The sequence below is a fragment of the Mus caroli genome, unplaced genomic scaffold (assembly GCF_978045245.1).
Source record: "Mus caroli unplaced genomic scaffold, Mus_caroli_1 scaffold_4, whole genome shotgun sequence".
Taxonomy (NCBI): domain Eukaryota; kingdom Metazoa; phylum Chordata; class Mammalia; order Rodentia; family Muridae; genus Mus; species Mus caroli.
Window position 1 is genome coordinate 112,541,590 of NW_028227259.1, and position 24,986 is coordinate 112,566,575.

The following is a 24,986-nucleotide window of genomic DNA, read 5'->3' on the forward strand; positions in this document are numbered from 1 at the left end:
TTTGTGTTTAATGTCAGAAAGTATAAAGGATGGCGATCAGCAGACTGTGAACAAGCAGTATGAAAGAGAGAAGCAGCGACTTGCTACCGGAATAGAAGAGCTGCGTGCTAAGCTGACACAGATAGAAGCTGAGAACTCGGACTTGAAGGTTAACATGGCACACAGAACTAGTCAGTTTCAGCTAATTCAAGAGGAACTACTAGAGAAAGCTTCAAATGCTAGCAAACTAGAAAATGAAGTAAGTTTGGATTTACCTGGGTATAAGTGCTTATTGCTATGGGGTTTTGTTACTATTGAAATCTAGATTTATATGGCTTTGGAAAATGGTACCATATAAGTTTAATTCTTTTAAAATCATATTGGAAATGTATGTTTGATTTATATTGAAAGTAGGAAAATACTACCTCATAGCTAAAAGTTCTCAAATTTGATGGAACTAACAAAATACAAGTTTATATAATAATAATAATAATAATTCATGTTTGTAGGTCTTAGATTGTGATTGGAAGAGTGATAATAGAGGATTTCAAATTTTACCTAACATCAGGGCCTCCTCAGAAATATGTTAATCTCTAGATTTCTGAGATTCTAGCAGTTTTTCTTCAGTTGGTATAACTCATGAATTCTCATTTTAAAACATTACATGTGAATTTGATAGGGTGGTTATAATCTGAAAATATAACAATGCATGTTTTCATTGTCTCATCATTTACTTTTTTACAAAGTTATATATTTATCTTATTAATTTCTATATGGCATATTTCTTCTGCCTGTACAACTTCTGAATTTTTTTTAGTGCAAATCTACTAGTAATTAAGTTCTTACAGTTTTTCTCTGAGAAAACTTTCTTCTTCATATTGTGAATGTTTTCTATTCATAGATTAGAGACTTTTTCATAAGCCCCTTAAAATAAATCTTTTTAAATTGGATTTTTTTTTACAATATATTCTGATCATACTTTTCCTTTCCCCCAATTCCTCCCAGATCTTCTCCACCTGCCAATCCACCAAACTTTATTCCATTTCTTTATCTCTCTCTTTATAAAAAAAAGGAACAGGCAAACAAAAGAATAACAGGGCTTTACCATCAGTTTATGGTGAGAAACCAGTAGCCTTGGTAGTAGCCTGAGATGTTTGGTAATTGAATTCAGGTTTTCTGCAAGAGCAGTAAGTATTCTCAACCACTGAACCAAATCTCCAGCTTTGACTTTATATTTTCAGGCTTATAACCAACTCTAAATGAAAACACTTTTTACATAGAGATTTAGTTATAATTACAGCTACTTGTGAAACTTAGAAAGTGCTGATTTATAATAACTTTTAAAACAGTAGAAATATAGAGAAGCAAAACATGTCTTTTTGAACATATTAAAAACTGTGAAAAAAAGAAATAAAGACTATTGATAATTTCACCACCAGAAATAACTGCTATTAACATTTTATTATGTAAATCCAATCTGTACCTACTTTAAAAAAGTGGATCATGTTGTATATATTTTATGACCCAAATTGCTTTTATATTATATAAGTAGAAGAAGTGAGGCACTATCTCTACTTTATTTTTTAGTATTTGTTTTTTTTTTTTTTTTTTTGTCTATATTTGGAATTGAACAGCGAGCTTAGCTCATGTTAGGGAGGCACTCTACTGGTGAGTCGCATCACCAGCCTAGTTTTCTTTTCTTTTCTATTCTTTTCTTCTTCTTCTTTTTTTTTTTTTTTTTTGTTTTGTTTTGTTTTGTTTTTTGGTTTTTCAAGACAGGGTTTATCTGTGTAGCCCTGGCTGTCCTGAAACTCACTCTGTAGATCAGGTTGGCCTGGAACTCAGAAATCCGCCTGCCTCTGCCTCCCAAGTGCTGGGATTAAAGGCGTGTGCCACCACTGCCCGGCTACCAGCCTAGTTTTCAAGTTATATAAACTAACAGATTATTTACAATATAGTCTAAGTATCTATTACTATAATGATTTCCCGTTTATTAGTTATAGTGTAGTTAGGGTTTGGAATGAGGAGCAATTTGATTTTAAGATGCATGTCAGTACTTCTAAAGCTGTGGTTTTGTTTTTGTTTTCAGATGACAAAGAAGTGTTCTCAGCTTTTAATTCTAGAGAAACAGCTAGAAGAAAAAATTATTGCATATTCTTCTATTGCTGCAAAAAATGCAGAACTTGAACAGGAGCTCATGGTAAAATTTACTCTTTTTCTTTGTTTTTTAAAGTTGTTGTGTCTATTTGATTTATGACATAGTTTGACTCTGAAGTTACTTTGTTAGTTTCTAATTGATAATACTGATTTAAAGATAATAGTGCAATGTTGCGATTACCCACCTTTACTCTGTCAGGACCTGTCTAACCTTTGTTCCTTTTAGTGTTTGAAATTGGAGCCTTAACATTCAGTGTATGTACATTTACAATTGTTGTATCTTCTTTATATATTGAGGCGCATTCATCCATGAGTGCATGTATAGCATCTAGACATCAACATTGGGTGTGGTTCTTTTCTTTACGTTAGTTTGTTGTAAGACACGCTTTCACTATGTAGCCCTAGCTGGCCCCAAACTCACAGAGATCCTCCTGCCTCTACTCCCTGAGAACTAGGATGGAAGGCACATGCCACCATGCCAGACTAACACTGATTATCTTCCTGTTCATGTGGAGGTCAGAGGACAGTTTTCAGAAAACAGTTTTCTCTTCTTTCCATGTGGATCCCAGGGATTAAATTCAGGTCATCAGACTTGGTGCCAAGTGTCTTTGCACCTGAACCATTTTACTGTCCTGTCTTTGCTTTGTATTTTCGAAATAGACTAAAATATGTTGGAGAGAGTCTCTTCTCTGGTCATTTGTGCTCTTGCATTTGAGTGTCTACCTATTTCTAAAAAATTGTTAAGTTTTCTGCTGTAACTTCAGAGAATAGATTGTTCTTGGTGGCTTAGTTTTTACTTTAGCGACTTCTCCTACCAGTGGATTCGTAGGCTTGGTATCCCAATAGTATACTAGGTCTCTGGGAGTTGTAGCTGTGCTGCTGCTGCCTCTTCGTCACTAGAATGACTTTACAGGCTGTGGTCCAGCTAATCCGACATTGGTCACCTATGAACGGAAGGTCCAAGAATCAGGTTAATTGCTAGATCATGCATTTTTATCTCAACCTCGGTTTTACTTATATTCTCCCTACTATTTTTATTTCTAGGAGAAAAATGAAAAAATAAGAAGCCTAGAATCAAATATCAACACAGAACATGAGAAAATTTGTTTTGCTTTTGAAAAAGCAAAGAAAATTCATCTTGAACAGCATAAAGAGATGGAAAAACAGATTGAGCAAGTAATGTATTCTTTAATATATTCTAACCTAAAATTCTTCATGTTTCAAAGAAGAAACAAAGGCTTCAAAATTAATAACAAGACCTGAAATAAGAATCTCACTCTTTCTGAATAATTACCTAACGTTTGTTTTCTTTTCTTTTCTTTTCTTTTTTTTTTTTTTCTTTTTGGTGGTTGTGTTTCGTGGTTATGTGGGGGGGGAGGGGTGGGGGGCAGGGGGTGGGTGTCACTATGATTTTCACACTGTCCTGTACTTAACTCATTATGTAGACAGGGTTTGCCATGAACTCACATAGATCCATCTTCTCATGACTCCCAAGTCCTGCGATCAAATACTGTGCCACTTCATGAGGCTCCAACATTTTGTTTTCTTAATTTTTTTATTTCTGTTGATGGATGGAACCCAGGACATTGACATTGTCCATACTAACCAGGTACTCTCCCAGTGAGATGGCTCAGCAGACATTAGGTGCCTGCTTCCGTCTCTGATGACTAGAGTTTAAATTGCATCACCTACATAGTGGAAGGAGAGACTGATTCTTAAAAGTTGTCCTTCAACTTGCATGTACTTAAACACAAAATGAAATAAAATGTAATACTCTTATTTTTTAAAGAATATGTAAATAAAGAAAATTTCTAAAAGTATTCAGCAAAATTTATAAATTGGTAATCAGTTTGACCTAGAGGTTTAAAAGAATTAGAAATAAGAGAGGAAAGAGGTATATCATTATAGATCATAAAACACAAACTGATAAAAAAAAATCCAAAGAATTCAACTCAGGCTGAAGCAGTTCTTGTTATGTAGGGGCAGGTGGATCTCTGTGAGTTCAAATCCACTGTAGTCTATATGGCAAGTTTCAGACCAGCCAGGAATACATAATGAGATCTGGCTTTTCAAAACAAAATAAAATAAGCATAGTTTCATATTTTTCCAAAAGAAATTTTAGTTCTATGTGGTTTGACTGGTAAATTCTTCTAAATACTGGAGGAAGAAATAACTGATATTCTGTAGTCAACCAGGAGATGATGAACCACCTTGAGTACAAAACTGACAGAAAGAAAATAAAATGTCGCTGTGTTCTTTTTAGAATGTGAAGGTAGGGAGTTGTTGGTGTTCACGGAATCGCCACTCAAACCATACGTACCATATCAGTTAAGCAAGAATAGATTATTGAACGTACACCTTAATACTGGACATCCAGGACTGCAGAAAGGTCTTGGGAGCCTAATTGCAGTCCTAGTCTGCTCTCAGAGTAGACTCTGTAGGAGAAACCAGGTTCAAAAGAGTAAAGGGCAAGAGAAGAGCTGTTGGCTCACCAGGCAAAGTATTATCAGCTAACCTGTACGCTGGTTGGTCCTGAGGAAGATAAGAGGGTAGTGGATGAGTTGTGAACAGGGGAATTTAAGAACACTGAGAAAATAGAGCATAAGCATTATAATCATAATTTTTTGGCCTATTAGTAGCATTCTTCACTGTTAGCTACAAAACCCACAGTGAGCTCATACATAGCTGCAGGAATGGCTGCTCAGTGGTTAGCTCTGACTCAAGATATTTTAGACATAATAGTTCATATTTACCTTTGGTTTGATGGGTCCTATGTAAAGCTTTGTGAAAATTTTAAGATTAGCAAACCTCATACAAAACATTTCAGAATATACAGAACAAAACAGGATATGTGGTCAGCATGTCCTTGAGCCAAGTCACTTCTCTGTATCAAAGACTGGCAGGCGTGTTACAACAGGAATATGAAATAGCTGGCAGGCATGCAACAAAATAGCTACAGCTCTTCTGAGGACGCCACAGCATAACGGGAGTGAGAGGGAAGATTGATCATAGAGAATACTGACAAGAATGCAAAACAAGGGTAATCATCTTTTGTTGTTAGTATTAGTGCAAAATGGTACTGCTTTAGAAAACAATTTGACATTTTCTAGGTCAAAAATGTTTCATATATTTCTGTATAATTCTAGTTATTTGTCTTAGGATATTGGAAACTTATATTTATAGTAAAGGCAGTTGTTTTGCTCTTTTTTTTTTTTTAATTTTTTTGAGGCAGAGTCCCTTGTAGCCCAACCTGGCCTTGTATTTGCTGTGAAGCCTAAACTATGAATTAGAGACCAGCTCAGTGAGTCCCAGGGTCTGATGTAAGAGGCCAGCACAGAGTTAACTTGTAGATGAAGGAGCTGTCCTATAACCTACTGACTGTGTTTGGTGTTTCATGAGTTTATATGTCTCACTGTGAAAGGCCAGCACAGTGTTAATTGAGGACACTAGAGCTTTTCTATAACCTATGTTGGCTGTTTCATGAGTTTATGTATATGAAAATTCGAAAGCTTAGGGGCTACAGAGATATCATGAGAACTAAATTTGATCCCAAGGACCTATGTAAAATGCCAGGTAAAGTGGTTCATGTTTTTAAGCACTGGGGAGGTGGAGACAGGAGGAACTCTCGGCCTTGATAACAAGGCAATCAAGCAGGATCTGTGAGTTACAGGTTCAGTGATGGACCCAGTCTTAAAAAATAAGATAGAGTATGATAAAGGAAGTTAACCAATATCAGCCCTTGACCTGTAAATGCACATGAACACACATGTGCACATATATACAAACACATTTAAAAAACCCCTAAAATTAGAAAAAGGAAAAATGATTACTGTATATAATTTTTTAAAGTCTAGGGGCTGAAGAGATGACTCAGTAGTTAAGGTTACTTGCTGTTCTTTAAGAGTACCTAGGGTCGCCAGGCGGTGGTGGCGCACGCCTTTGATCCCAGCACTTGAGAGGCAGAAGCAGGCAGATTTCTGAGTTTGAGGCCAGCCTGGTCTACAGAGTGAGTTCCAGGACAGCCAGAGAAACCCTCTCTCTAAAAACCAAAAAAAAAAAAAAAAAAAAAAAAAAAGAGTACCTAGGGTCTGGAGAAATGGCTCAGTGGTTAAGAGCACTGGCTACATTTCCAGAGGTCCTGAGTTCAGTTCCCAGCAACCACATGGTGGCTCACAATCATATGTGATGGGATCTGATGCCCTCTTTTGGTGTGTCTGTAGATAGCCACAGCATACTCAAATACATAAAGTAAATAATTCTTTAAAAAAAAAAAAAAGAGAGTGAGCACCTAGATTCACTTCCCACTGACCATATCTTGTCCATATGCAACCTCTTATAACTCTAATTCCATAGATCTGATACTCCATTCTACCCTATGCAGGCAGTTACACATGATGAACAAACATACACTCAAGCACACATACATACACAAAAATTAAACCTTAAAAAAAATCTGTCATTTAGCCTGGGTATGGTGGCACATACCTTTAAACCTAGTACTCAGTAGGCAGAAGCAGGTTGATTCCTCTGCGGCTATAGCAAGGTTCTAGGCCAGCCAGAGCTATATATTGAGACCCTGCCAATTAACAAGCAAGCAAGCAAGCAAGCAAGCAAGCAAGCAAGCAAGCAAGCAAGCAAGCAAGCAAGCAAATGGATAGATGATGATCTAGAATTGTTAAAATCTTATTTTATGTCTTCTAAACTGTTTTCCCTTCCATGTTCATAAACTTGCCTGTATGCAATACAATCATCCCTTTATCCTTGGGAAATTCAACCCACCAATGCCTAACCCTGAGAATGCTCAAATTCTTCATATGAAATAACGTAAATTTGTGTATAACTTCTCTCTATATTCTTTAAATATCTGTGGAGTACTTTATGATAGGTAATTCAATGGAAATACTATATGAATAGTTACTATGCTTCATTGTTTAGGAAATAGTCACAATAGTACAGATAAATGTTTTCATTGTGTAGTGTTTGCATATATGGATGCAGATCCTTTGATATGGAGAACCAAATATGTATGTATAATAGGGAATAACTAGATAACAGATGTATACACACACTTAAAGCAAACAATTTTTAAAGCAACTGCATTTTACTAAATGGTTTGTGTTTGAATTGTTCATGTTCAGAATCATAACTTTTTTTGTAAACTTTATTTATATTTTTTTCCAGTTTAGGATATTATTTCATTACTATTTAAAATATAATATTTTGGGGACAGGAGAGATGGTTTAGGATTAAAGTGTATATTGCACCAACATGAGGATCTGAGTTTGAGTCTCCATTACCCACATAGAAAGCCAAGCATCAGTAATCCCAGTGCTAGCAGGTAGATTCCTGGAATTTATTAGCTACCCAGCCTACTGTGTCATTAAACTGGGTTCAACGAAAGAGAAAGTTTACTTTCTCAAAAAGTAAACTGGTAGAAAATAGAGGGAAGATCACTGATCCATACATGTGTATACATATACATACACACATACACACACACACTGACCTGCACACGCATGGGCACACACAAATTATATATATATATGTGTGTGTGTGTGTGTGTGTGTGTGTGTGTGTGTGTGTGTGTGTGTATGTGTGTGTGTGTATGTGTGTGTGTGTGTGTATAAAGTTTGCTTTTACCAGTTATTGGTTAAATTGTGGAGAATAAGAATTTTTACTTTGGGCTGTACTCTTTCAGAGTTCAATTCCCAGCGAATACATGGTGGCTCATAACCATCTATAATGAGATCTGATCCCCTCTTCTGGGCTGAAGGCACACATGCAGGCAGAATAGTGCATAAATAATAAATACATTTTTTTAAAGAAGAGAATTTTTACTTCTCATGAAAGTAAATTTTAACTTAATATAGTGGTGCACACTTGAGATGCTAAGAGAGGATTGTAATAAGCTCTAGACCAGTCTGGTTTACTTAGAGAGTTCAGGCTAACCTAAAGTCTCAGTACATGCACATTATTAGATTTTTGATAAAAGCAGAATTAACCCACTTTAAAATTTTTACAGATTTATATATATTTATCTTACATTGTATATGATTTGCCTGCTTTCTGTGAATGCACCATGTATATGCCTGGTGCCCACAGTTGAGACTGGGGTTTCAGATCCCCTGAAATGGGAGTTGCAGATGATTCTAAGCCACAAACCTGGAGCAATAAGTGCTCCGAATTGCTTGGCCATCTTTCCACTTGGAATGTTGAGGCAAGTTTGCTATCAGTCTAAGCATAGCCTTTGCTATATAGTTGGGCCCAGTCTCAAAAGCTAAAACAGATCAAGAGTGAAGGGAGAGAAAAATTTTGATGTTCTTTTAAGAGAATACCTACTGAAATGAAAATAAGCCTATCCTACAGCAAGAAGTCAATTTCTAGGTGACTTGTTCTAGGTAAACTCTTATATGTGTGCATAAGCAGACTTGTATAAAGGATGCTATTCCAACATTGTTGCAGTGATTAAAGCAAGAGGTCAAAGAGTATAGCACTTCCTAAGTAAATGAACTAGACTCACATGTCAGCACAGATAAACATCTGAAACTGAATGTAGTAAAATAAAAAGCAAGTTGTCAAAACATAAAGATATTGGTATGATCTATAAAATTTCAAGACAGAAAATTATATTCCATATTGTTTATGATGATACATATTTATTGAAAGCATAAAAATAGGCCAGCCAATGGAAGAAAGCAGAAAGACATTGGCATATAATTTAATTTTTTAAATTAGAAAAACAAGGAAATTTCTAAAATGCAAAAATTTACATTCTTTTAAATATATTTATGTTTAAAGTGTTCTCAGTGCTTTTAAAATGTAATATGAAAACCCTGTTTTAATATTTAGCTTGAAACTCAACTGGAGAAAAGAGACCAACAGTTTAAAGAACAAGAAAAGACTATGTCCATTTTGCAGCAAGATATACTGTGTAAACAACATCACCTTGAATCACTAGATAGACTCTTGACAGAAAGTAAAGTGGTAAGAGCTTACATCTTAAGTTTATGTTTCTGTGACATAAATTTAATATATTCTCAATATTTGTAATCCTAACATATTTTCTTACCAAAATTATTTACAGGAAATGGAAAAAGAAAATATGAAGAAAGATGAAGCTTTAAAAGCATTGCAGATTCATGTATCTGAAGAAACAATCAAGGCTAGTATAGTTATATACTTTTTGTGGTTTTGTATGTGCATGTGTGTGTGTGTTTGTGCCTGTGTGCATGCATGTGTATGTATACATATGCCATGGCATGAGTGTGAAGTCAAGAGGCAGTTCTCTCCTTCTATTACCTGGGTCTCAAGGATAGAGTTTAGGTAATCAGGTATGGAAGCAAGAATCTTTACCTGCTGAGCCATCCTATTAGCCCTCTATTTTGCTATTATGGACATTTTTATGCCTTTCCTTCTGATAAATTATTAAAAATATAATGTATACTCGAGGCTTTTCCCCACTTTCTCCTCTATAAGTTTCACTGTCTCTGGTTTTATGTGGAGTTCCTTGATCCACTTAGATTTGACCTTAGTACAAGGAGATAGGAATGGATCCATTCGCATTCTTCTACATGTTAACAACCAGTTGTGCCAGCACCATTTGTTGAAAATGCTGTCTTTTTTCCACTGGATGGTTTTAGCTCCCTTGTCAAAGTTCAAGTGACCATAGGTGTGTGGGTTCATTTCTGGGCCTTCAATTCAATTCCATTGGTCTACTTGTCTGTTGCTATACCAGTACCATGCAGTTTTTATCACAATTGTTCTGTAGTAGAGCTTTAGGTCAGTCAGGCATGGTGATTTCCCCAGAGGTTCCTTTATCCTTGAGAAGAGTTTTTGCTATCCTAGGTTTTTTGTTATTCCAGATGAATTTGCAGATTGCTCTTTCTAATTCGTTGAAGAATTGAGTTGGAATTTTGATGGGGATTGCATTGAATCTGTAGATAGCTTTTGGCAAGATAGCCATTTTTACTATATTGATCCTGCCAATCCATGAGCATGGGAGATCTTTCCATCTTCTGAGATCTTCTTTGATTTCTTTCTTCAGAGACTTGAAGTTCTTTTTTTTAATTTTTAATATTTTTTATTACATATTTTCCTCAATTACATTTCCAATGCTATCCCAAAAGTCCCCCGTACCCTCCCCCCCACTTCCCTACCCACCCATTCCTATTTTTTTGGCCATGGCGTTCCTCTGTACTGGGGCATATAAAGTGTGTGTGTCCGATGGGCCTCTCTTTCCAGTGATGGCTGACTAGGCCATCTTTTGATACATATGCAGCTAGAGTCAAGAGCTCTGGGGTACTGGTTAGTTCATAATGTTGTTCCACCTATAGTGTTGCAGATCCCTTTAGCTCCTTGGGTACTTTCTCTAGCTCCTCCATTGGGGGCCCTGTGATCCATCCACTAGCTGACTGTGAGCATCCACTTCTGTATTTGCTAGGTCCCGGCATAGTCTCACAAGAGACAGCTATATCTGGGTCCTTTCAGCAAAATCTTGCTAGTGTATGCAATGGTGTCAGCGTTTGGAAGCTGATTACGGGGTGGATCCCTGGATATGGCAGTCTCTAGATGCTCCATCCTTTCATCTCAGCTACAAACTTTATGTCTCTGTAACTCCTTCCATGGGTGTTTTGTTCCCAATTCTAAGAAGGGGCACAGTGTCCATGCTTTGGTCTTCATTCTTCTTGAGTTTCATGTGTTTAGCAAATTGTATCTTATATCTTGGGTATCCTAAGTTTTGGGCTAATATCCACTTATCAGTGAGTACATATTGTGTGAGTTCCTTTGTGATTGTGTTACCTCACTCAGGATGATGCCCTCCAGGTCCATCCATTTGGCTAGGAATTTCATAAATTCATTCTTTTTAATAGCTGAGTAGTACTCCATTGTGTAAATGTACCACATTTTCTGTATCCATTCCTCTGTTGAGGGGCATCTGGGTTCTTTCCAGCTTCTGGCTGTTATAAATAAGGCTGCTATGAACATAGTGGAGCATGTGTCCTTCTTACCGGTTGGGACATCTTCTGGATATATGCCCCGGAAAGGTATTGTGGGATCCTCCGGTAGTACTATGTCCAATTTTCTAAGGAACCACCAGACTGATTTCCAGAGTGGTTGTACAAGCTTGCAATCCCACCAACAATGGAGGAGTGTTCTTTTTCCACATCCTCACCAGCATCTGCTGTCACCTGAATTTTTGATCTTAGCCATTCTGACTGGTGTGAGGTGGAATCTCAGGATTGTTTTGATTTGCATTTCCCTGATGATTAAGGATGTTGAACATTTTTTCAGGTGCTTCTCTGCCATTCAGTATTCCTCAGGTGAGAATTCTTTGTTCAGTTCTGAGCCCCATTTTTTAATGGGGTTATTTGATTTTCTGGAGTCCACCTTCTTGAGTTCTTTATATTACTAATATTGGATATTAGTCCCCTATGTATGTGATTTAGGATAGGTAAAGATCCTTTCCCAATCTGTTGGAGGTCTTTTTGTCTTATTGACGGTGTCTTTTGCCTTGCAAAAGCTTTGCAGTTTCATGAGGTCCCATTTGTCAATTCTCGATCTTAACAGCGCAAGCCATTGCTGTTCTATTCAGGAATTTTTCCCCTGTGCCCATATCTTCAAGGCTTTTCCCCACTTTCTCCTCTATAAGTTTCAGTGTCTCTGGTTTTATGTGAAGTTCCTTGATCCACTTAGATTTGACCTAATACAAGGAGATAGGAATGGATCCATTTGCATTCTTCTACAGGATAACAACCAGTTGTGCCAGCACCATTTGTTGAAAATGCTGTCTTTCTTCCACTGGATGGTTTTAGCTCCCTTGTTGAAGATCAAGTGACCATAGGTGTGTGGGTTCATTTCTGGGTCTTCGATTCAATTCCAGTGGTCTACTTGTCTGTCACTATACCAGTACCATGCAGTTTTTATCACAATTGCTCTGTAGTAAAGCTTTAGGTCAGGCATGGTGATTCCACCAGAGGTTCTTTTATCCTTGAGAAGAGTTTTTGCTATCCTCGGTTTTTTGTTATTCCAGATGAATTTGCAGATTGCTCTTCCTAATTCGTTGAAGAATTGAGTTGGAATTTTGATGGGGATTGCATTGAATCTGTAGATTGCTTTTGGCAAGATAGCCATTTTTACAATTTTGATCCTGCCAATCCATGAGAATGGGAGATCTTTCCATCTTCTAAGATCTTCTTTAATTTCTTTCTTCAGAGACTTGAAGTTCTTATCATACAGATCTTTCACTTCCTTAGTTAGAGTCATGCCAAGGTATTTTATATTATTTGTGACTATTGAGAAGGGTGTTATTTCCCTAATTTCTTTCTCATCCTGTTTATCCTGTGTGTAGAGAAAGGCCACTGATTTGTTTGAGTTAATTTTATATCCAGGTACTGCACTGAAGCTGTTTATCAGGTTTAGGAGTTCTCTGGTGGAATTTTTAGGGTCACTTATATATACTATCATATCATCTGCAAAAAAGTGATATTTTGACTTCTTCCTTTCCAATTTGTATCCCCTTGATCTCCTTTTGTTGTCGAATTGCTCTGGCTAAGACTTCAAGTACAATGTTGAATAGGTAGGGAGAAAGTGGGCAGCCTTGTCTAGTCCCTGATTTTAGTTCCTGAATAGAACAGCAATGGCTTGTGCTGTAAGATTGAGAATTGACAAATGGGACCTCATAAAATTGCAAAGCTTCTGTAAGGCAAAAGACACTGTCAATAAGACAAAAAGACCACCAAAAGATTGGAAAGGATCGTTACCTATCCTAAATCAGATAGGGGACTAATATCCAATATATATAAAGAACTCAAGAAGGTGGACTCCAGAAAATCAAATAACCCCATTAAAAAATGGGGCTCAGAGCTAAACAAAAAATTCTCACATGAGGAATATCGAATCGCTGAGAAGCACCTGAAAAAATGTTCAGCATCCTTAATCATCAGGGAAATGCAAATCAAAGCAACCCTGAGATTCCACTTCACACCAGTCAGAATGGCTAAGATCAAAAATTCAGGTGACAGCAGATGCTGGTGAAGATGTGGAGAAAGAGGAACACTCCTCCATTGTTGGTGGGATTGCAAGCTTGTACAACCACTCTGGAAATCAGTTTGGCGGTTCCTCAGAAAATTGGACATAGTACTACCGGAGGATCCTGCAATACCTTTCCTAGGCATATATCCTGAAGATGTTCCAACCAGTAAGAAGGACACATGCTCCACTATGTTCATAGCAGCCTTATTTATTATAATAGCCAGAAGCTGGAAAGAACCCAGATGCCCCTCAACAGAGGAATGGATACAGAAAATGTGGTACATTTACACAATGGAGTACTACTCAGCTATTAAAAAGAATGAATTTATGAAATTCCTAGCCAAATGGATGGACCTGGAGGGCATCATCCTGAGTGAGGTGACCCAATCACAAAAGAACACACATGATATGTACTCACTGATAAGTGGATATTAGCCCAGAAACTTAGAATACCCAATATATAAGATACAATTTGTAAAACACATAAAACTCAAGAAGAATGAAGACCAAAGCGTGGACACTGTGCCCCTTCTTAGAATTGGGAACAAAACACCCATGGAAGGAGTTACAGAGACATAAAGTTTGTAGCTGAGATGAAAAGATGGACCATCTAGAGACTGCCATACCCGGGGATCCATCCCATAATCAGCCTCTAATCGCTGACACCTTGCATACACTAGCAAGATTTTGCTGAAAGGACCCTAATATAGCTGTCTCTTGTGAGGCTATTCTTGGGCCTAGCAAACACAGGAGTGGATGCTCACAGTCAGCTATTGGATGGAACACAGGGTCCCCAATGGAGGAGCTAGAGAAAGTACCCAAGGAGCTAAAGGGGTCTGCAACCCTATAGGTGGAACAACAATATGAACTAACCAGTACCCCCCGGAACTCGTGTCTCTAGCTGCAAATGTATCAGAAGATGGCCTAGTTGGCCATCAGTGGAAAGAGAGGTCCATTGGTCTTGCAAACTTTATATGTCTAAGAACGCCAGGGCCAAGAAGTGGGAGGGGGGAGGGAGAGAAGAGTGGGGGGGAAGGGCACGGGGGACTTTTGGGATAGCATGGGAAATGTAAATGAAGAAAATACCTAATTAAAAAAAAAAAGAAAAAAATATAACGTATAAAAGTCAATTAAAGAAGCCGGGCGTGGTGGCGCACGCCTTTAGTCCCAGCACTCGGGAGGCAGAGGCAGGCGGATTTCTGAGTTCAAGGCCAGCCTGGTCTACAGAGTGAGTTCCAGGACAGCCAGGACTATACAGAGAAACCCTGTCTCGAAAAAACCAAAAAAAAAAAAAAAAAAAAAAAGTCAATTAAAGTGCCGGGAAAATGGCTTAGTGGTTAAGAGAGGGTACTGTTCTTGAATAGGACCTGAGTTTAGTTCCAGCAGCCTGTGGTGTAGTGACAATTGCCTGTAGCTCTAGCTTCAGTGGATCCCACCCCTTTTTGGTCTCAGAGTACACAGAAAGGTATTTTTAAATATGTTATTTTTTAATCTATAGTTGCAACTCATTCATGTTACAATGAGAAATAACAAAGGAGGAAGGCTCATGTGTACACACATCTTCCCCCACAGACACAAATGTAATTTAAGCAACCTTAAAAACAAAGTAGTAGTTTTACTGTTTTATCTCAGACTATAATGGCTGTAGCCACAGAGTATGATAAGTGCTTAATTAACATGGAAAAGGCACTAAATTTGCCTGTATGTGTCTGTCTGTGTATGAAAAAATAGTGTATTTAGGATTCAATCCTATAATCTTGAAATGTTTCCTTTGTGAGTAATGAAGAATTACTATATATTCTTTATTTTTTATTAAAGTAATAGGTCTAAATATGCTGCCATCTTATACCTCACTATAAAAGATAGCTACTTTCTGCCTGCTACGCTGTTTGTAACCTGCTTTGTGATTGTGTATACCCATGTAAACAGTTATGGGGAAAAAGAGAGAGAGACAGAGACAGACAGAGACACTTAGAAGTTGAAATCAGGTCTTTTCCTCAGCCTTATTTTTTGAGATAGGCTATTTTACCAAACTTGGAGCTTGCCACTTGAGCTATTTTGCCTGACATGTGAGCTTCAGTAATATGCCTGTCTCTGCCTTCCTGATATTAGAATCATATACACATGCATGCTGACATAGCTAACTTCTTATGTAGTGCTGGAATCTGACCTGTGACCCCAGTGCTTGCTGTGTAGACGCTCTACTGAAGGAGCTGTCTCTCCAACCCAAAAGTTATACCTTTATTTATTGTTATGGATCTGCGCTCACTCAGATTCACCATGTCCATAAATTCATTTCAGCAAGAAGAAGCCTTTTCTTTTAGATACTGGCATCCATTGTGGGGCCAGAACCGCACCTGAGAGCACTTCCAGGATGTAGCACCTAGCCATATCAGCTCGAGGTTTATAAAGGCAAAAACCACAGATTGCATGTATTCTGTCTATGTGTAGGCAGGGTCTAATTTTTGCATGTATATCTTCGAGTTGCCATAGTCATCTTTTTGAGCAGAGTCAGCAAAAGTCAGCTTTTGATTACAAAAGTTGAAACAGCAGTTAGTGTTTTTGACCTACTACTCACTATCTTGGTAGAACAGCAAATTTTATAAGAACAGTTAATTTAAAAATAGTTTTCAATGTCTGGGGAAAAAGAGAAATGGGCTGTTAGGGTACAGCCTATTAAAGTTAAGACATTTTTTGCTTTTCAGTCTCTCAAACATAATAAGTCTAAACTTTTTTTTTAAGGTATCTACCTCACCAGCTTTTTTTAAAGATATATTTTTATTTATTTTATGTATATGAGTACACTGTAGCTGTCTTCAGACACACCAGAAGAGGGCATCTGATCGGAATTGAACTCAGGACCTTTGGGAAAGCAGTCAGCACTCTTACCCGCTGAGCCATCTCTCCAGCCCATAAGTCTAAACTTTAAATGTAATATTAACCACCACACCATAGTTATTCCTATAGCATTCAGAAATTCTTTAACACTTACTGTCATGCCAGTTCATTACAGATGCAATTGTAAACTTAATTTTAAAAATTAGTATGCAGGTCAAGCATAGTAGCCCTGCCTTTAATCCTAGCACTTGGGAGAAGAGTCTAAGGATTTCCAAAAAATCAGGCCAACCTGGTCTATATTGTGGGTTCTAGACCAGCTAAGGCTCCAGAGTAGTACCTTGTTTCAAAAATCTAGGGGGAAGAAAAGGTAAATGACTTTGTAAAGTTGTAGGCATGAAACTATTTCATTAAATAATATTCCAAAGTGGTTAACCTCCTGGTTCTTATGAAGTCACCTAGTGCATCTAAGCAGTGTTTCATATGTTAATGGCCGGATAAGAGGTGTGAACTCAGAAATGAACAAGTCATACATTGACTGTTTCCCCCTTGGCGCCTTTTTAAAAACTATTTATTGGTTCTTTGTGAATTTCATCTCATGCATTCCAGTCCCACTCTTCTTTCCCTTGTACCTGTACGCCACCCTTGCAACCTTCCCCTCAAGAGAGGAAAAGAAATCACTGTGGAAGCTGTAGTGTGTCATATAGTATATCCTTTTGTCCATACAGTGTACTTATGTATGATAATAAACCTAAAAGAAAAAGAAAAAATAATCTTATGACTTGATGGGATAGATGGGTGTGGTTATGTATGTATGCGTAAACCAAGGACCTTGTTGTCTTGTTGTCTCCCACCCCCCACCCCCCCACCCCCCGCTCCCCAGAGTTTCGCTGTGTAGCTTTGACTGTCCTGGAACTAACCCTGTAGACCCAGCTGGCCTTGAACTCACAGAGATCTACCTGCTTCTGCCTCCAAAGTGCTGGGATTAAAGATGTGTGCTGCCACTGCCCAGTTTGAGTTAGTTTTTTAAAAGTTATTTAATTTGATTTGCTCCTTTATATTTAGATAGCACAAAGCATTTATTTATAAACACTTGAGTCAAGTTATTGCTATCTTTAAGAAAAATACTTTCACAGATACTAAGCAAAGAATTTGCTTTTTTTTTCCCCTCCGAAAAATTTTATATCTTCTTAATAAACCAGAATTTCCAAATGGTATCATCTCAGCAACATTCATAGGATATTTGTACTAACTTAAGAAATAAGCAATATGTTTACCTTTTTAAGAGAGTGCTTTTGGGTGTCTGCTTGTTATTCTTTCAAATAACCATTCTACAGATTTGAACCCCTCTGTCATCTCTTAGTGCCTCGTCCTGAACTTACTTTGTTCAGGAATCTATTATGTGATTCCTCTTTGGTTCCCTGGTTTGCTGTGAAGAATGAACTTTTACAGTGAATCGTTTTCTGTCATACTATTTTATATGCTAAATATAACTATTTTAGAGGTGTAAATATTGCTAAAATTTTTGATCACTTTGATGCGTGTTGAGATTGCTTACAACACTGCACATAAGTGTGTGTTGCAGTATATGGTTGGTGGGGGTCAGAATAACTTTCCTGAGTTGATTGTCTCCTTCCACCATTGGTTCAGGAATCAAACTCAGGACTCCAGGCTTGTGTAGCAAGTGTTTTGTTTTTGAGGCAGACTCTTTCTACATAGTCCTGGATTTCCTGCATCTCACTATGTAGACCAGGCTGGCCTAGAACTTAGAGATTTGCCTTCCTCTGCCTCCTAAGTGCCGGGTAAAGGCATGTGCCTTTAAACCCAGCCTTGGTTTTTCTTGTTGTTTGATGTTATATTTTTCCTTGTTTTTACCTTAGGTCAGACAACTGGATTCAGCATTAGAAATTTGTAAGGAAGAACTTGCTTTGCATTTGAATCAATTGGAAGGAAATAAGGAAAAATTTGAAAGACAGCTGAAGAAGAAATCTGAAGAGGTAAGCTGCTTTTGCTGAAAGGACCCAGATATAGCTGTCTCTTGTGAGACTATGCCGGGGCCTAGCAAACACAGAAGTGGATGCTCACAGTCAGCTATTGGATGGATCACAGAGCCCCCAATGGAGGAGCTAGAGAAAGTACCCAAGGAGTTAAAGGGATCTGCAACCCTATAGGTGGAACACCATTATGAACTAACCAGTACTCCGGAGCTCTTGTCTCTAGCTGCATATGTATCGAAAGATGTCCTAGTCAGCCATCACTGGAAAGAGAAGCCCATTGGACTTGCAAACTTTATACGCCCCAATACAGGGGAATGCCAGGGCCAAAAGAATGGGAATGGGTGGGTAGGGAAGTGGGGGAGGTATGGGGGACTTTTGGGATAGCATTGGAAATGTAATTGAGGAAAATACGTAATAAAAAAAATATTAAAAATTAAAAAAAAAAAAAAAAGAAGCCGGGCGTGGTGGCGCACGCCTTTAGTCCCAGCACTCGGGAGGCAGAGGCAGGCGGATTTCTGAGTTCGAGGCCAGCCTGGTCTACAAAGTGAGTTCCAGGACAGCCAAGGCTACACAGAGAAACCCTGTCTCGAAAAACCAAAAAAAAAAAAGAAAATTTACAAGGGTTTTTTTTTTTTCTTTCTTTTTAAATGTCTGCGTTTTTTTTCTGCATGTACACCTGCACACCAGAAGAAGGCATTAGATCCCTTTCTAGATGGTCATGAACCACTTTATGGTTGTTAGAAATTCAACTCATGACCTCTGGAAGAGCAGCCAATGCTCTTAACTGCTGAGCCATCTCACCAGCCCCAAATTTACAAGTTTTTGCTCTTATTATTTTGTTTTATTTATTTATTTTTTAAAGATTTATTTATTTATTTATTATATGTAAGTATTCTGTCGCTGTCTTCAGACACACCAGAAGAGGGCGTCAGATCATTACAGATGGTTGTGAGCCACCATGTGGTTGCTGGAATTTGAACTCCGGACCTTTGGAAGAGCTAAGAGCTGTCAGGTGCTCTTACCCACTGAGCCATCTCACCAGCCCCATTTTGTTTTATTTTTACATAGTCTTTTCAATATACTTAATTTTGTTTGGCCTTTTTAAAGACAAGATTGGTCTAGAGTATCCATCGGTAACTTCAGACTTGCTATATAAGTAATGGTATAGAACTTATGAGCTTCCTGCTTCTGCTTGCTGAGTGCTGATGAGATAACAGACGTGTATAGCTATGCCTTTTGTGCTGCTGAGGACGGCATCCATGGCATGCTAGGTACCCCTTCTCTGTTACTGTGGTAAGACACCATGACTAAGGCAACATACAGAAGAAAGAATTTATTTGGGGCTTCCCCTTCAGAGGGTAAGAACCTATGGCCAACATGGCAGGGAGCATGGCAGCAGGCAGGCACTGGAGCGGTAGCTGAGAGCTTATATGTTGAGACACAGCCGTGAGGCAGAGAATTAACTACAAATGGATGAGTCTTTTGCAACCTCAAACCCTACCCCCAGTGATACCCATCTTCTTTTTTTTTTTTTTTTTTTTTTTTTTTTTGGTTTTTCGAGACAGGGTTTCTCTGTGTAGCCCTGGCTGTCCTGGAACTCACTTTGTAGACCAGGCTGGCCTCGAACTCAGAAATCCGCCTGCCTCTGCCTCCCGAGTGCTGGGATTAAAGGCGTGCGCCACCACCGCCTGGCGACACCCATCTTCTAACAAGGTCCCACTCCCTACTCTTTCCCAAACAGTCTCACCCACCAAGTATCCAGTGATATGTGCCTATGGGAGCCATGCTCTCTCAGACCACCATACTAGGCAGAATCTGTTAACAGCTGAGTTACAGCATCATCTCCTCAATATGCTTAAAAAGTACATCTTTATGTATAATATGTGTGACATTAAAAGCAAATTCTAAATTATATGTTCTTTAAAGAACAGACTATTTCAGTTCAGCATAAAATATAATACCTTAAAATTCAAATTGATTTAGTTTTTAGAATCAGAGTTATAAGTTACAAGCATTACAGAGTGATTTTAATACAAAATAAATAATATCTAAAGCATTGTTTTAGATTTAGGAGTATAAAATTCTTCAAAAATTTAATTTTTTTGTTTTTTTGTTTTTCTTTTTTTTGTGTTTTGTTTTGTTTTTCAAGACAGTGTTTCTCTGTGTAGCCCTGACTGTCCTGAACTCACTCTGTAGACCAGGCTGGCCTCAAACTCAGAGATCTGCTTCCCTCCTAAGTGCTGGGATTAAAGATGTGCACCATCACTTGCTTGGCAAAAATTAAAATTTCTGCTTCTGTTTCTTCTTGTTGTTTAATGATTAACAATCAGGTTTTAGAAGCTGAACATGGTGCCGCAAACTTAAACCCAGTACTTGAATGACTGACGCAGGAGAATCATGAGTTTTAAACTGACCCTGAACTACCTAGTTTTTTTTTTTTTTTAAGATATTTTCTTTATTTACATTTCAAATGTTATCCCCTTTCCTAGTTTCCCCTCTGAAAATCCCCTATCCCCTCCCTGAACTACCTAGTTTTAAGCTATCCATGATTATGTAGTGAGATACTATTTTTTTTTAAATCAGGTTTAGCAACTAAACTTTATTGAGATAAAATTTGCAGTTACTAGATTAAAGACCCTTTTTGACATCCTGAAGAGATAGCTCAGCAGGTAAAGCCAGTTTTGCCAGCCCCATGATGATCTGCACTCTATCCACGTGGTAGGAAAGAGGACTGCCTCCCAGGTTGTCCACTGTCAAGTATAATTCTGTCCTCTGCTTCTTCTCATGTATTTTTTTTTCTGAGACAGAGAAGGCTTTGATATAGTTCTAGCTAGTCTCTAATTCATAATTCTGCCTCAGCCTCCCAAGGGTTGGAGTTTTAGGTGTGGACTACCATACCTACCTTAAAGATATCTTTTAAAGAAATTTTGGAGACCAATGTACTGAAAGCTTAAATATTTAAAGTGAATCATTAAAATTTTATAGTTGATATTGTTATGCCTTTATGTGTTAGAATGTGAATATTCTGCATTTATTTGCTATAATATTATATAAACTATTATATTAACAGTATTTAGTATTATAAATATCACCTGATTTTATTATGTAGTGGTTTTGGTTTTATATCTGTAAAGGGGAATGGTCATCAAATGAAGTGTAGATTAACCCAGGGTTCCCCTTGTCCTTCCCGTTCTGAGATGGGTTGTAGAAAGCGTTCTTCCTATAGCATTAAAATGTGACATGATGTGTATACTCTTCCTACAAGGTCACATAAGAACAGTTTACCAGCCCATAGTATGAAAATGTCTTTCCTTTTCAGTATCCTAGCTGTCCAAAACAGTGTATCGCATAGGAACATTTCAGAAACATACCAAACAAGAGCCAACCCTATAAGCATGTCTACTTCATCTCCCCTGTCAGAATTATGAACCCTGCCCTTCTCTGTCCATGACCAACTATGCTGCTGTGTGAAAAGTGGGACAGTTAAGAAAGACTCCTTTTATGTTTGTTGTTTTTCATTTGAAACATTTCATTGTAAAAAGAAATGTGTATCTTTGCTAGGTATATTGTTTGCAGAAAGAGCTCAAGATAAAGACTCATAATCTTGAAGAGACGAGTGAACAAAATGCCATCCTACAGCACACTCTCCAGCAGCAGCAGCAGATGTTACAGCAGGAGACCATGAGAAATGGAGAGCTAGAAGATACTCAGAGTAAACTTGAAAAACAGGTATATATTCTTAACTAAAAATAGTTTGATTTTTTATGAAATAAAATTTAAAAATCATTTGCAGATGTTTGATTAGTAAACATAATTTCTTATGTAGTCAGACCTAGACCGCTTACTACCAAGGTCAGATTTCTTATGCTACAAAATTTTATTATAATGTAAATTTCTTGACTGAATTTTTTTTTGAATCTAAAGTTAATACCTATCTGAATTATTATGTTTTCTGAAGTCTCCTTTTTGAATAACACATGTAGTATGAAAAAAAAAAAAAGAATCCATTTCCCCCCCAAAAAAACTGCTACTGGGCTACGCAAATAAGTTTTGATCTCGGGATTATAACCAGTGGTACAGTTCCTGTCTAGTACACATTAGGCTTTGGGTTCAATTTTTAAGACCACAACCAAGATTTGTTTAAATTAAATAATGATGTTATCATTTCACTGAAAGAATTGTAGATAATTTGATACTAGAGAGTAATCTTTTCTCTCTGTCTTTTTTTTTTTTTTTAATGGTTTTCCGAGACAGGGTTTCTCTGTGTAGCCCTGGCTGTCCTGGAACTCACTTTGTAGACCAGGCTGGCCTCGAACTCAGAAATCCACCTGCCTCTGCCTCCCGAGTGCTGGGATTAAAGGCATGTGTCACCACGCCCGGCATCTTTTTTTTTTAATTCATTATTAACTTTGTCTCAATCTCTTTCATACATATTCCATTTTTTCTCTTTCATAAGAAATAAAATATATAAAAAATATAGATTTTCTGATTTCTTCTTAGTACATTATAGTTTTTAGTCATATATATAATTAAATATATATTATTAGGAAATAATATATTGGCAATACATATATATTCTGAATTCATCCTCAGCCACCCTCTCCCTTTTTTGACATGAGAAGAAAAAAAACCTTTTCAAATTGGGATAATAAAAAAGGGGAAATAGGGTGGAGAGATGGCCTAGCAGTTAACAGCACTGGTGCTCTTCCAGAGGACCTGGGTTCAATTCCCAGCACCCACCTGGCTGCTCACATCTGTCAAGCTTCAAGGGTTCTGACAACTTCACACAGACACACATGCAGGCAAAACACCAATGCACATAAATAAATTATTAAATAATTATTTTAAAAAACAATGAAAAGTAAAATGTTTAATGTTTTGTGTATTTCTTTCCCTTCCTCTGTGTTTACATTCCTTCCCTTTTCTTACTTGTGCTAAGGAATGAATTCAGGCCTCTCATGTGCAGCAGGCATGCACGGTCTCACCTGGACTGTTCAGTTCTTCTAACTCATTTTACTGGTACAGATGTGCAGCTACTGTAGGGAGATACAGGAGTAACTTATCTTAAAAGCTAGTTTTGTTCTTATTGTTTCAAAGCAGCTTCATTTATATTTTAATTTTATTACTAAATTTTTGAGATGGAGTCTTTTTATATTTTTGAGATTGGCCTTGAGCTCCAGGACTCAGGCACTCTTCTAGCCTCAGCCTTCCAATTGTTTGAGCTATAGTTACATTTCATCACACCAAAGCTTACCTTGAGTTTTAGAATACATCTAAAACTAAATGATAGATTAGACTACATATAAAGTATGTTTTTTCTGGATAGTGTTGGCTTGTAATTAAATTTAAACACTTAACTGAAAAATGCTTAACAGGTATCAAAGCAAGAACAAGAGCTTCAGAAACAAAGGGAAAGTTCAACAGAAAAGTTGAGAAAAATGGAAGAGAAATATGAAACAGCCATACGTGAAGTGGATTTGAAAAGGCAAAAAATTATCGAGCTAACTGGTACTGCCAGGTAAAATTTGAATATAGTAGTTTTATTAGCCTTTTCAATTATGTATTGGTAAGTTTGAGTTTCAGATTTAATAATATGCAGCGAGATTTCTTTCTGAGGAATTAACTTCTTCATAGCCTAAGTTCCTGTAGCATTTTCTTATATCTCCCTCATATCCTTCCTTTTTTCTTTTCTTTTTATCATACTACAATTTTTGCTTTCTTTTCTTAAAATAAGGACCCTATTTAGCTTATTTTAGGGTTCCCCACAACATTTAGTATAGTTTACAGGCACTCAGTAACTGCCGTATTAGATTATAAATAACACTGAAAGTTACTAACAGGCAAAGCTCTCCTCACACTGTGGAATCTCTCAGAGGACCTAATTGGGTATTTTCTTGTGGTGGTGGTGGTTGTTGTTTTGTTTCATTTGGTTTCTCAAGACAGGGTTTTTCTGTGTAGCTCTAGCTGTCCTCTAACTCATTCTGAGGACCAGGCTGACCTTGAACTCAGAGATCCACTTGCCTTTGCCTCCCAAGTGCTGGGATCAGAGATATGTACCATCACCACCCAGTCAGATTACTTAATTGTATGTAGGATAAATAAAATGGTTCTCAGCCTTGACTAGGCATTCAAAATTATCTCAGTAAAGTGACATAATTCTACCCCCATTTATACCAGTAGCCATCAAATGTGAACTTACATGCAGGAACTAAAACCTATGTCCCCAGATTTCCTTTGTCATTGACAGGGATTAAGTATTAAGATAGGGCCCTGGGCTTAGAGTAGAGCAGATACAGGCTTCTTAACAGTGCCAGTGACTTATTGTTCCTTCAAGATTTCTTTCCTATTGACAGGTATCTAGCCACTAATATAGCATTTCCACTAGTGACAGTTGTGGGGCCATGAAGACTGCTCACTCTGTAGCACTAGTGCTATCCTTGAAATACAAGGATACAAAATACAAGAATACAAGAAGTGCTGCATTTCCAATCCCAGGCCCATTGCTCTTTTCTCCTTTCCCAGCCAACTTCTGAAAACTCTTGTTGTACCTTTTGGAGCTCATACACATCTGCTATATTCTCTGCCTTTTCTTTTCTCTTACTATAATAAACCTCTGACATTACCCTGAGGACATTATTAGTTCTCTTGCAGGCTTCTAAACTAAAGAAACTTTTTCCCATGTTCTTATACCAGAGAGTCAAAGTTGTACTCTGAGCTAATGTCATCAGATAATGTCCATCTGACTTACTGTTCTCTCCAATATCAGCTCTGGTTCGTCAGTATTCACTTAACTGATTACTGTTATGACTTGCGTTTTCTTTTTTCTTTTTTTGTTTTTTGAGACAGGGTTTCTCTGTGTCGCCCTGTCTATCCTGGAACTCACTCTGTAGACCAAGCTGGCCTCGAACTCACCTGCCTCTGCCTTCCAAGTGCTGGGATTAAAGGCGTGCGCCACCACCACCCGACTGGAGTTTTCTTTTTTAAAGC

General features: G+C 37.6%; 1 protein-coding gene across 1 annotated transcript in view; it reads left to right on the forward strand.

The window, feature by feature from the left end:
* Ccdc18 (coiled-coil domain containing 18) overlaps positions 1 to 24,986 on the forward strand; it is a 105,451-nt gene that overhangs the window by 42,381 nt on the left and 38,084 nt on the right. Inside the window, exons 12-19 of the mRNA XM_085836987.1 lie at positions 18 to 238; positions 2,069 to 2,179; positions 3,181 to 3,312; positions 8,986 to 9,120; positions 9,221 to 9,298; positions 17,883 to 17,999; positions 21,561 to 21,728; positions 23,375 to 23,517. Coding sequence (XP_085693113.1) covers positions 18 to 238; positions 2,069 to 2,179; positions 3,181 to 3,312; positions 8,986 to 9,120; positions 9,221 to 9,298; positions 17,883 to 17,999; positions 21,561 to 21,728; positions 23,375 to 23,517 — 1,105 coding nt within the window. The remainder of the gene's footprint in view (positions 1 to 17; positions 239 to 2,068; positions 2,180 to 3,180; positions 3,313 to 8,985; positions 9,121 to 9,220; positions 9,299 to 17,882; positions 18,000 to 21,560; positions 21,729 to 23,374; positions 23,518 to 24,986) is intronic.